The sequence below is a fragment of the Mustela nigripes genome, chromosome 2 (genome assembly GCF_022355385.1).
Source record: "Mustela nigripes isolate SB6536 chromosome 2, MUSNIG.SB6536, whole genome shotgun sequence".
Classification (NCBI taxonomy): domain Eukaryota; kingdom Metazoa; phylum Chordata; class Mammalia; order Carnivora; family Mustelidae; genus Mustela; species Mustela nigripes.
The window spans coordinates 188780066-188794182 of NC_081558.1; the positions used below are offsets into that span (position 1 = coordinate 188780066).

At 32.4% G+C, this 14117-nt stretch overlaps 1 protein-coding gene across 7 annotated transcripts in view; it reads right to left on the reverse strand.

Annotated features, from left to right (window-relative positions):
- Nucleotides 1-14117, reverse strand: part of ROBO2 (roundabout guidance receptor 2) — a 1305913-nt gene that overhangs the window by 58896 nt on the left and 1232900 nt on the right. For all 7 annotated transcript variants that reach the window (XM_059392157.1, XM_059392155.1, XM_059392153.1 and 4 more), the window contains exon 18: nucleotides 5147-5329. In XM_059392157.1, the coding sequence (XP_059248140.1) occupies nucleotides 5147-5329 (183 nt within the window). The remainder of the gene's footprint in view (nucleotides 1-5146; nucleotides 5330-14117) is intronic.

Sequence of the window (14117 nt, forward strand, 5' to 3'; positions counted from 1 at the left end):
AAAATAAATTCCACAGCAAATTGAAAGCTGTTTGAGGTAGCTTTCATTTCAAAGAAATGTTGAACTTCCTTGCATTTAAAAGCAAGAGGGATGGAAGTAGAGGTTGTTGGACAATTTTGCTCTAGTCATGATTTTTATAATCACAGTGTAATAACTTTGTGCTTAACAGAGATAAGTTTGAAAGAAATGTGAATCTTTACCAGGAAGGAGTCTCTGCTAGTACCTAAAGTTAAGAACTTTCAGGGAACAACATACAGAAGTTTTTACCGAAAACTCACTGGATAGTGCTAATGTAGCTAAAAAGTTGTACAGATACCACAACCTGAAGTGTTTAAGAATGGCATTAAATATTTTGAATTTATTGCAATATTTATAAAGGATATGAAGTAAAGAGATTTTGCAAGTTACATCATACAGAATGTACCTCTACTATTATCTGACAGGATTAATCCTAATCTCATGCCTGCTAGAACTGAGGGGGAAGGGAAATATAGTGATGTGGTAAATTGACATTTTGAGGTAAGGAAGCTTTCACAGTGCCTATCTCTAGAAGGCCACATTTTCCTACTCCAAATGGAAACTTTAATGTTGCTAGCCAAGCCTCCTTCCCTTTCCTGATAAGCTATTTCTCAAAAATGCATGTAGATTAATCCTCTTTTAATAAGCATTAACACAGCCCAGATCATCAGAGTATAAAAATTCCATCAAATCTTTTAGCTGTCTTTGGATAGTTTTGTCAAATAATTTCTATTTCACTGGTGGTTTTTGAAGCCTATGCAAGAAGTGTTTAGCACTTCATAATTTGCTCACTCATTAAACATGATATTTACTGAGTTTCACACAATCTGTTATTCTCAAAGGTACTACTCATAAACTATCACTCACCCCTTTACAGGTAAAAAAAATATATATATCTATATCTATCTATCTATCTATATATCTATATCTATATCTATCTATCTATATATATATATATATACTCTCATTACAAAGTTGACAAATGAAAAATTGTGAATAACAGTGAACAATGTAAGTTTGAAAAGAGTCACGTAACCCTTGTGAGGATTATAAAATGGATATACATGAACATGCATATTATCTATATAATATAGCTTCATAGAATCCTCATGAGAGTTCCATAATGTTATTCATTTATCTATTCACAAACACTGTTAACACATGTGATCAAACATTTACTCTAGATTCAAAAATCACCTAATGGTCTCTGTATCTCCCACCCAAATCTTTTTACCAGTCATTTGATGCTACAACTCAGGTGGTGAATTATTCAAGCAGCCAGGAACCTCACATGCAGTGACAAGAAGACTGTTAGTGCTCAATGGAGAAGAAGATAAATAACATTGTATGATGCTCAATGAAAGTATAAAATCATTTCACCCAGAATATGAGATATAAGGATTCCTTTTTTTGTCACAGCTGCCCTTCTTTGCACCATGTGCAAAGATATGGCACGCGATTGTGCCTGAAGAATCTAAATAAAGGATAAATAGGGAAAAAAAATTGAATAAGAAGTTCATGTGTAACATTGCCCTGGGGAAATCTCCACTATCTGCTGTGTAAAGAAGCAAAATAGTTCAAGCCAAATTCTCCTTTCAGATCATTTTTTTCAAGATTTTATTTATTTATGAGAGAGCAAGCAAAAGAGAGAGCATGTGCCGGGGAGGGGGGAGAGAGAGAGGTAAAAACAGACTCTGCACTGAGAAGGAAGCCCAACATGAGCTCTATTCCAGGACCCTGGGATCATGACCCGAGCCAAAGGCAGATGCTTAACCAACTGAGGCACCCAGGTACCCCGCAGAGATCATTTAATATATAAGCTTGCATTTGATTCTTGATAGTTGGTTTTATAATATAAGGTGTCATTCCACTAGTGTCTTATGATAAATATGTTTAAATCCTCTGATATATAAGAAAAATATCAATACCTAGTAGCACCTTTTTTCTTCCTTCTAGACATTCAAATATAATTATCCACATGACAGAGAGCCAAAGATTATCTGTAATAAAAGTCAGTGAGTTTTCCTGCACAAGTGAGTGGAAGGCATCTTGCTGAGAGTTAGAATCTCTAACCTGAAATATATTTACATATCTTCCCACTAGTTAAAATCTTCCCTGTTCTACCTCTAGTGGTTAAGAAGAGATTTGGAATGAAGTAGGAAAAAGGGAGTGCTGAAATCAAATTTTACCTGCTTTATAATTCTACATACAGTTGGCCAAACTTTATTAAAATGCATATCTATCTATCTATTTATATATATATATATACATATATATATATGTGAATTGCATCAGATACATATGTATATCTTAATATACGTAAATTTCATCAGCTGTCTAAGTATAATCTAAGAGCAAAATTGGCGTTTGAAATAAATGAAGTATCTTATGTTATAAAATTAATCTAAATACTTATCCCAAAGTAGATTTTTTGTTTATTTAGGAAAAAAACTACCAATGCTCTGATGAATTAACAATAAAGTCTGGACACCATAGAGACATTACCGTGCAGTGAAAAAGTGAAAATATTAGTCTTTTTACTTTGTGAGTAAAATCACATTGTCTCCATGCTTATAAAATTTATAAGATTCCCACAGAATTGTTATGATAACCAAAATATAAATAGAACCAGTACAAATAGAGTATATTCTCCATAATTTTTACAATACACTTCAAAGAAAGAAAAAAAATAGCCCTGTATGAAATCTCTGTGCTCTTAAATAGATCATTAGCTCATGCATAAAATATCAGAAATTTGAAGCTATAATATATACTCCACTAATCATTCATATTTTAAAATCCCCTTTTTAAAAGGTTGTATAAGGACAAGAACATGAACATTTTAACAGGTGGAGGATAGGATATATATGGAGGGAAATGTGTAAAAAAATTTACAGATAGGCAGATATGCAGTGCTAGCTACCTACGGTTTGGATTTTCATTTGCTTCTCACCTAGAAGAGAACAGCAGTTGCTAGAAGGCAAATTACTAGTTGAAGGTGAATCCATTCTGAGAGTCAGGCATCTATCAATTAAGTATAAAGGTTTTGAAAGGCTGCTCTCTGGCTTGGCCTTACTCCAAAATATTTGAAGGGCATAGCACCTTCTGAGTTAGGAGTTTCTCTACAAGCAGATGGATATCAATCATGATGAGAAATGATAATAGGAAATGTACTGTACTTGTCAAGCTCAAAGACCAATAGATATTTTCAAATTAAATGCATAGGTTTTGCAAAAAACTGCCATGGGGGGAAAAAGAAAGGAAAAGAAAAAGAAAAAAGAAATCTGTCTGACATAATTTTACTAAAAGCACAAACCTACTAGTTATGAGAACTATGTTATTTATAGGAGTGAGCACATGAGTGTGGAAGATAAAAATGCAACACCTCAAATATGGATATTCTAGAATTCTGCATTGAAACTAGAGCAGTCAATCTTCTATTATTTTCACTGAAATCAAGAAAAGGGATAAACACTAACTAGACAATGAATTAAATTAGTTCTTCCCTATGATTTACATGATTCATATGTATATCACAGAGATGAGCTGTAACATGGTGATTGATTTAACAGATGGGCTGATGACAATGCCTACAAGGAATGAAGGTAGATCAGTGGACTACAGACCAAGAAGGTACATTAAAGTATCATGAATGTTCAAAACTCTGACACTAGTTACTGCCTAGCACCTCTTGCTGGAAAGAACACCTCAATGATGTGGGGATACAGCAGTCAAATGACACAGCCCAAGGAAGAAGCCACCAGCAATCAGTGAGACATGAGAAACGCAGAATGACTGCAAGTCACAAAGCATGGAATCCCCTTTTCAATGGATACACTGTCCTGCTTTCTCTAGTCATGGAAATTTACTCTAATGGTTAATAATCACCTTAATTTTCATAAGATATGGACATTAGTCTCAATGCTACAATAGAAAGATTATATGTAAATGCTGTCAAATCACAAGCAAGAGAACCAAGTATAGAACCCTTCTATTTTGCACTATTTAGACATCAGTGGCTAAGAAGCCTAAAAGCTAGAGCAGCTTATAAGCTTAATAGACTATAAAGCTTCTGTCAGAATCCATTATTAAGACATTTATAAACATTTAAACTTAAAGTTAAAACTGGAGATAGAAGATTGAATACACTGTGTCAAAAACTTCTGAAGTGTTTGTAGGATGATGTGAAATTAAAATTGTTCCCTTGTAAATTTTAGAAAGTGTGAAATATTGGGAGACAACGTATTTTTATGATTGTCGTTGTTAGAAGAAACACTTAAAATGAATTGCAATTAAAGTTGCTATTGAACATAGCTTCAATACTGAGTTCATTCTTTAAATCACTGACTTGATACTTCTACCCCCTCTCCTGTCTCCCTCCCTGCCTCGGAAATGTTTGGAGGGCCACAGGTTTTGACATCCTTGAAATTCTATCACAGATTCTAAGAAGAAAACATTTTTGCAAATAGCTAGACATCTAGGATCTCCTTTTCCTTCTTCTGCTTCTTTTCCTTTTCCTTTTTCTCCTTTCTAAAAGGCTGATTGGTCACCCTGAAATAGATAGACTAGACTAGTAAATCACTTAATTCATGCTTCATCAGTCTTATTAAATCTGATGAGATTTTTTTTTCCTTGTTTTTATTTGTCATCTAGGACAGTTCCTATTGTAATCTACATCTTGAAATACTAAAAGCTATATTTCAAATATTTTCTTCCTGAGCATGTTAGAAATGATCTTGCCTAAATCCACCTCTTAGATAATGGGTTCATGGCACGTCTGTGTGTGTAAGTGTGTGTGTGTGTGTGTGTACATGCACACGTGTGTGTGTGTGTTTTGAAGAACTAGTTGAGAAAAAATGGTCACACATTTATCCGTGTGTACTCTTGTTATGATTCTTTGGAGATACAGCAAAAAGCTTGCCTTATAGTCATAATGTGATATGGTGAAAAGAAATACATTAAGGCACATGTATAATTGCAGTTTACAGAGCAGGTGTTTAAAACAAGCTACAACATTCATTCATTCATTCATTCATTCACTTCCTCATTATTCAGACCCATTCCCTCTCTTTCATTTCATCACACTCCTAAAAACAGGATATTTTCTTAGCTAGAAATAGTCTCTTACCAGCATAGTTACTGAGTCCCTTTCTCTTCTTTCTTCGCCAATACAACCAGATGCTAAAACCCATCAAAATTACCCAGCAGGCACCACCAATACCAGCTATAAAGGCTGGCTGCTTCACAACATCAGTGATTTGCTCAGTAATACTGTTATTGTTTTCAGTAATGACAACTTCATTACGTCCCCCTGTGGAAGAAATAGTAGTTTTAGTTGATGGTAAGCACAGGAATACAACATGGTATGCCAAAGACATAGAAAATTAGAAAATTCCTACAAAGGCAGGTAATATTTGTGCTCTGAGCATGTCACAATTATTGATAAGTACATTTCATAAGTTTCAGAAGATGAGTTAAATTATGAGCCTAAACTCTGATTAAGAACATGGCTCCCTTATGTTTTGGTTTACTATGAATAGATTCAGAACTGCTTCTTGATTTATTGCCTTATAAATAAGTACTAGGGTGCAAAATAACAGCAACTTTTCCTTAGCTAGGTAAAGCATGTTTTAATATAGTCTCGTTAAAATATATAAAGCAACTGCAACATGCATAAAGTTTGCAAATTGTCTTTCCTCTATAGCACTGCATCAATTCAACTGTTCTTGGCTTAAAAATATGTCATTTAATATTGTCCTTAATAGTCTAACAAAGATCTTATTTTGATCAAACACCCTTTATTTTGGGGGATGTATTAAAACTACCATATAAAACAATGACAATTATGTGCTTCATAGAGATCAGTCTCTATAATTTATATATATGTATATACATATATACCACACAAAGGTACAATAAAACTAAACTAATTTGAAAATCTGCTTGAAAGTTGAATAAAAAAGACAACTTTAATACTAATTCTAAGGTCTATGTTACTAAAATAAACATTTAAATCTGGTCTAATATTACTCTAGAAATAGTCATGATTTTGGCAGTTTAGACCTTTCAGAGATAATTAAGAAAATCTTAATCCACATTTTCAAATAAGTTAAAACTTATGGAATTGTAGTATCACTGAAAAGCAAATATTTAGGTGTGTATTTAAAAGATTAAGATATTTACACACAGGAAATTAAGTGATTTGTAGTGTCAATATCATATCCTTTCAGTTACAAATCAAAGAGTTGAAAAATAAATTGAAATCAAAATGTAAGTGGCAAATGTCAGCATATCACACCACATGTATGATGTTCATTATTTCAGTTATTATGGCATTATAACATAGAAGAAAGAACATGGTCTTTGAAGTTTCCTGTTTGGATATCATCTCTTCCACTTACCAACTTAAATAAGCAATAACTTTAGGTAAGGGACTTAATCTTTTCAAGTACCTGTTTCTGTTAGTTGGCAACAGCACCATTTCAAATATTTGGAAGTATTAGTTAAGATGATGTATGTAAAGAGGCTGATGACTCCAAATTATGACCCAAGTATGGGTAAGGGTTACTTTAAGAGCCACTCAAGAACTTCAGGGATGTAAGTTATAATTGTCTAGATGTAAGAGTCTTGAAAACCACAGATGACTTGTTTGCCAGTTTCTCCTTTCTTCCAGGTCAGAAATGTAGCCAACATAGCCTAGACTCACTTGTAGTTAAGTGCAGCAAAGTGACTTACAATACTGCATAGGCATATTATGCATACTGCCTGTAGACCTGACCCACACACTACTGTGACAATACTTGACATTCTCCCTCTTTGCTAATGTTAAATAGAAAGAAGGGGTCTTTGGAGCATTCTGACTCCTGTAAGAGAATCCAGAGCTATTGATTGGAAGGATCGAAGTTTCCTAAATGACTGTGTGGAAGACAACCCCTAACCTCCATTCTGCTAATCTATATCAGATGGGACTATGAATAAGGAAAAAAAAAAAACTTTTATTTTGTTATAGCTGTTAGCATTTTTCTTATACATACTTATATTCCATTTCTGAAATGTCTCTTGTGTTAAATTCCAGATGTAAAACCCAGATTCACTTATGTAATACCCTGATTAATCTTCCCAATTTATCTGACCTTAGTTATTATATACATAAACTTAGATAAAAAATATTTAAAATGAATTCATATTTTCAATATAAGACATACACATACCTGCTGATTTTTATAGCTACTAGGAGTTACCAAAAGGAAAATAAACACATTATTGAACAAGGAGAAAAGAAAACTTGTCCTTCATTTGTGTACAAGGTTGATAAAATATGATGTTTTATGTGCAATATTTATGTTACCAAAGGTGTATTACTACTTCTTATGTTGCTGGTATATTTGAAACAATGTTGTCAGTTGGACTAATTAGAGCATAGACAAGGGATGCGTGTGACCTGTAACGCTCCATTGTTCTTGCAGACAAAAAATATAATGAAATGTAATGTCTTCCTCCCATTGGAGAGTAATGAAGAACAAAACCAATTTGTTGGACTAAAAATTAATTATACACATCAGATTCGATTGTATCTATTACTGTGAAAGTTTGCAGCTGTTCCACATATTGTTACCAACTATATAAGGTAAGCATTAAGTGGCCAAATGATTAAAGAAACAATAGCTATATTATTAAGCAAGATTACTGAAAATTATAAAGCAAAGTAAATTTACTATATGGCATAATCTTTGATGCTTACTTATGTAAATGTATGTGGTTGAATTTCTGTGTGTGTAAGTAAAATGGTATAGGAGAACTATGGACACTTTGATGTTAAATTCTCTTACCAGTGGAAAATACAGACAAAAAACAATGCTTTTAAACATGTGTATAGCTATTTATTATATTTATATGATATTTTATTTAATATTCCCTTAATGGAACTTTCTGGGATGAAAATAAAACTGAGAAGGAATAGATGAAACAGTACATAGTCTGGCATAAGACAAATCTAAAATTATCAGCCATAAATTACAACAAATGCCAATACATGATTTAATTAAGGCAAAGGGGAAATGAGGTAGAGCTTGAGTCACTTCGAGTGCTGTTTCTAGTACTGAACAGACAATAGAGAAAGCACAAATTGAAACAGAAAAAGATTAGCCATCACTAAATCACTTTTCAGCTAAGGAATAACAGTTTTGTAGATAATGTTATCAGACAAGATGTTAAGGTAGATGTGCAGGAGTAATTAAAGAAACAAAGGCTTCTTCAGTACAACAGTAGATATTAAAAAGAAATAAATCTCTTGAGTAGAAACAGCATTTTCTGTGTTGAGTTGTGCTTGTGTGTTTGTGTGTGCGTGTGTGTGCACATGTGAGCATGCATTTATTCCAAGTGGTGCAATTCCATTGATCACATCTCGAATACTGCACGTTCTAGTTACACAAATAGGAGATAGAAATAGCATTTATTAGATTATTTTTTAACTTCACAGAAAATTTGGAAAGAGTTGTATGATATGCTAAAAAATAAAGTAATAATCATACATTTAAAAACAGTCTTTTTAAACTAATGAAAACTTAAATAAAACTTTCTATTTGATTTAAAACACTCTAAGTTAGTTTTCCTTTTTTTAAGTTACTATACAGTTGTTAAGTTCTTAATTAACATGAGATGAGCTTGGTTAAATGGTATTATTGTAATGTTTTACTTGCCTCCAAGTACAATAAATCCCCCCAATATTGTGAATAATGCATACAGTCTCTACAAAAAACAAACAAACAAACAAAAAACAACAACAGCCAAAAACTTCCCTTTGCTTGAGAATTACACTTCTAATAAAAATGATAGAAAATACAGTAAAGAAATATATAGATACTTGACAATCTGGGTTAGAAATATTCCAACTGCTATAGACAATTAAAAAGAAAAAAAAACCACAAAAACCCACAAAGCTTTGTTTGCTTATGCAGGAATTTTCATAGAAAACGGTGCCCTTTAAATATGTCTCATAAACATTTAAGGAAAAAAGTAAGAGAAGTAAGAAGGGCTTACTTCTAAATAGCATAATGTGTGTGTGTGTGTGTGTGTGTGTGTGTGTGTGTGTGTATGTGTGTGTGTGTATCAGTTAAATCCTTTTGGGTGTACCTGTATTTCTTTCTTATTCCAATTTATTTTAGAAAATCTCAGAAGGGCAAGATTGTAGGTTCCCCTCAGGTTAAGAAATTAATTCGGTCTGTATGACTAATTAAGAAAGGGAAGGCAATTTAAAGGAAAGTTAATACTATAACTTTTTCTCCTTAACATTTTTAATATATAAAAGAACAAAAACTTGGAGAATATTAAAAAATCAACAGTATGGTTGAATGTTAAATCTCTTCATATACAATAAATATTTTGTAAAAAGAAACAATTTCCCAGAAATTGGCAGTGTGCTCTATGTGCATCATTTCAAAAAACAAACAGAAAGAAATGGGACTGGCACATTCTATTGTATCAAACTCTGGGTAAATATTCTTAAAATATGCAAACTCTAGGAAGAACATTTAAAAATATATTAAAGATACTAATAAACAAATAAAAGCAGGAAGAACTGAAGATATATGTCTCTTGAAAGAAGGGAGATGCACTAGGGGAAATCTGAATTTATGAGGCTTTCTTTTCCTTTAAAAATTTCAAACCATACAGTGCTAGGCAGCTTGAACCCAAATTGAAAACTTCAGTCATATTGCTATAAAGTGTCAGAGGATACAGTTCTCAGATGACAGAGTGACTGAAAATTTTCATTGGGAAGCCATGTTCAAGAGCCACACGAAAGTAATATTTCCAAATCTTTGTATGAACTCCCCCTTAATCATACAATGAACTCTTAAGAGTACCTGCAGAATGAAGATTCCAAGAATCTGGTGAATATCAAAAACCAGAAGGCTGAAAAGGCTGAACAGACTTTTCAGCTGATGTTCACTGTAGAGAAAATTTTGTTTAAACCTTAAATTTCATCAAGTTGGAAAAGAGATCAGCATATTTGGCTTTTCACTGAAGCCTCTTAAGGGCCATGACTTGGAAGTAAAGGTCGAACTGAGATTTTGCTCTGAGAAAAAGGTCAAAACATAAACAGTCCCATATTAACAAAGGTAAAATCCAAGCCCCCGAAAAATCAAGATGATCAGCTAGTAACATAACTCTCTTTAAAACAAGACCCAACATTCTTTAGAAGATCACTAAATTTTATGGTATGCATCTGCAATGTATAGTATGCAGTAAAAAACTACTAAGCATGCAAAAAGAAACAAAATAACAATAGCAAAAAAGAAGAAAGAAGTAAAAAAATAGTAAGAGACAACCAAAGGTCAAGAGAAAAAATAATCAACAGATACAGACCATGAGATGACATGGACGTTGAAATGAGGAGAAAAGGACTTTAAAGTAGCTATTAGAATAAATGGAACATGTAAAAGAAAACAAATAGAAATTCTAGAACAGAAAAGTATATTAAATAAATTAATAATTCACTGGATAATTCCATTTCTGCCCATAAAGAAATAACAGGTATGGGACACAAAATCCTCCCATAAATAAGTAGAAAAGTTGGCAAAATATGTAAAACAAAGAGCAGGATTGTGAGAAAGGGGAAGTAAAAAAAAGGGAGATTTTACTATTTTCATATTTGATCTGAAGATAGTGCTAATACTCAAATGCAATGCAGTGAAGAGGAACCCAAATGTGGCTAAACAAAATTCCTGAGAGGAACTCAGGGAGGCTGAGGAAATTGAATTTATAGAACAGAATATCTGATAAAAAATGAGTAACATAAAATTTTTTCTTAGTTTTAATTTACTTAAAAGATAAAGATAACTAATGATTTAAAGCAAAGCAAATCATAACACTACTTTAGTTTGTATATTGGTGTTTACTATATAAGAGTAAAACTATAACAATAGCAAAAATACTGAGAGGAATGAAAATGGAATTATATTTTTTTAAGTTCTTGCTAGGTAAATCCTAGAGTAACCATTATTTTAAAAAAACCCTTAATCCTAAGAATCCAATAATGGATACAAAATAGAATACAGAAAGTGACTTCATTCAACAAGAAGAAACTAAGAAAATAGGAACAAATTCAGATAGAAAATAAATAGCAAGATGGTAATTCTAAGCCCAAATGCATCACTGATTATATTGAAGTTAATGGTCTAAACATTACAATAAAAAGGCAAGGATTATCATATTGACTTTAAAAGAGACTTAATACGTAATATAAATAGTAGAAATGTACAATATCCCTGTAAACAAAGCACAAACTATGTAAATACTTTTAATATAATGTAGCTATACTAATATTAGACAAAGTACATTTTAGGACAAAGAATCTTACTAGGTAATAAAGCAGGGCATTCCATAATGATAAAGGGTAAGTTCCCTAATAAAATGTAACAATTCTAAGATGTATTCACTTAAAACAAGTAGTAAAATAAATGAAATGAAAACTTATAGACAGAAAGAAGAAATACAAAAATCTTTAATTATAATAAATTTCCAGACTCCTTTTTTATTTATTGAAAGAGTAAACAGGCAGAAAATCAGTAAAGACCTGAACAATACTACCAACTAATTTAATATGACATTTATGGAACATTCCACTCCAGAACAGAAAAATGCACATATTTTTCAAAGGCATAAGCAACATTCCCTAAGACCAAATGTTAAGCCATAAAATAATTCTCCATATTTAAAAGGCTAAATTCATACAATGTACATTTTCTAAACACAGTGGAATTAAATTACAAATCAGAAAGAAAAGGCTATTTGTGAAATTCCAAAATATCTGGAAATGTAACAATACACTGCTAAACAACCTCTGCAAAGAGAACGAAATCCTTAGGTGAAGTGAAAAGTATTTTCAACATCGTGGTAAATGGAAACATCGTGGTAAATGGAAACTCAAAATGTATAAGATTCAGCTGAAGATGTGCTTAGTAAGAAATGTATAACTTTAAATAATAATTTATTATTACTATATTATATATAATATATTATTATTATTATTATTTATAATTTATTTTAAGTATCTGTATTAGAAAGGTCCAAATCACTGGTATAGATTTCCATCTTAAGAAGCAACAAAAAGTAAGAAGAAGAAAAAATGCAGAAATTAATTAATTAGAAATCAAATAAATAAAACTAACAAAGCCAAAAGTTTATACTTTTTAAAAAAAGATTTCATTTATTTATTTATTTGACAGAGATCACACATAGGCAGAGAGGCAGACAGAGGGGGGGGGAAGCAGGCTCCCCGCTGAGCAGAAAGCCCAATGTGGGGCTCGATCCCAGGACCCTGAGATCATGACCTGAGCCGAAGGGAGAGGCTTAGCCCACTGAGCCACCCAGGCACCCCAAAAGTTTATATTTGAAAAGATTAAAAAGCATTGATTAATCTTTATCAAAGCTATTTGAAATTAAAGGGATGGTTGGGGGGTTGCAAAACAAAGAGGGAGAGAAGAAAAAGAGAGAGAGAACATGAATTCTCAGTATATGAATAAAAGAGATGAGGGGCACCTGAGTGGCTCCATTGGTTTAGTGTCTGCCTTTGGCTAAGGTCAGGATCTCAGGGTCCTAGGATGGGGAACCATATTGGGTTCCCTGCTCAGCAGAGTTCTGTTTCTCCTTCTCTCTCTGCCCTTCCTCCCTTCTTGTGTCCTCCCTCTCTCTTAAATAAATAAATAAATAAAATCTTTTCTTTTATCTTTTTTTTCAGATTTTATTTATTTGATACAGATCACAAGTAGACGGAGAGGCAGGCAGAGAGAGAGGGGGAAGAAGGTTCCCTGCCAAGCAGAGAGCCCGAAGTGGGGCTTGATCCCAGGACCCTGGGACCATGACCTGAGCCAAAGGCAGAGGCTTTAACCCACTGAGCCACCCAAGTGGCCCTAAAATCTTTTAAAAAAATAAAAGAGAAGACATAACTACACATCCTGCAACATTACAATTAAAGTGGATTATAAATAAGGAGATAATGCAATTAAGCATATAACAATAAATTCAAGAACTTAGATAAGTTAGACAAATTCACTGATGGAAAAACCAAAAATCCATTTAATACAACCAGCAAAGGAATAATAACAGTTCTAAATAAATGCAATCTCATAAATACAAAGAGAATATACAAAGAAAACTCTAGGCACAGATATTATAAATGATTCTCGAAAGAATTTAAGGAAGAAAATAAAAGGCCCACAAAAACTCTTAGACTGTAGCCAAGAATAGGATATTTCCCAGCCCCTTTTATAAAGTTAGCCAACCTGATTCTAAAACCTGACAAAGACATTAGAAGAAAACTATTGATCACTATCCCTCATGAACATAGATGCAAACTTCTTTAGCAGATGTTGGCAAATTGGATGGAATAATATCTGTAGAAAACATAATGTATTTTGATCAAATGAGACTTATCCCAGGAATGAAAGGCTTATTCACTTTTGAAATGATTCAATAGATTTTACCATATTAACACATATAGGAAGAAAGGAGACAGAATATTGTTTGAATACACCCTGAAAAAATATGCCACAATTATTAAAATAAATAAGTGAGGTGAGTAAGGACATAAGATGAAAGGGTAATATATAAAAGTAAGTTTACATATAGTACAGAATAAGTGGTAAAGGAATTTAACAAGTATACTTACAAAAATAAAATAGGGAAAATTTTAAGAAAACATGTGCTGATATAATTAGGAAAATAAATAAGCCTCAACTCTCAAAACACATGCAATTACTTTAAGATGAGTTATAGACGTAAGCATAAGAGCTAAAATTATAAGGCTGATAGAAGAAAATCTAAGGAAATATATTTCCTATCTACAGATAGGACACAGTTTCTTAGAAAGCACTAAACATAAAAGAAAAATGTGGTACATTATAGTTCACTAAAATTTAAAAATTCACTAATCAAAAGACAGTATTAATTAAAAAAAATAGGGAATCCATAGATGAGGAAAAAATATTTGCGATGAAAAACTATATGACAAAGAGTTTGTATACATATATAGAATTTATATTCTATGTATGTATCGGTTCTCCTATCCAGTAACAAGAGAGAAACAACACATTTTAAAA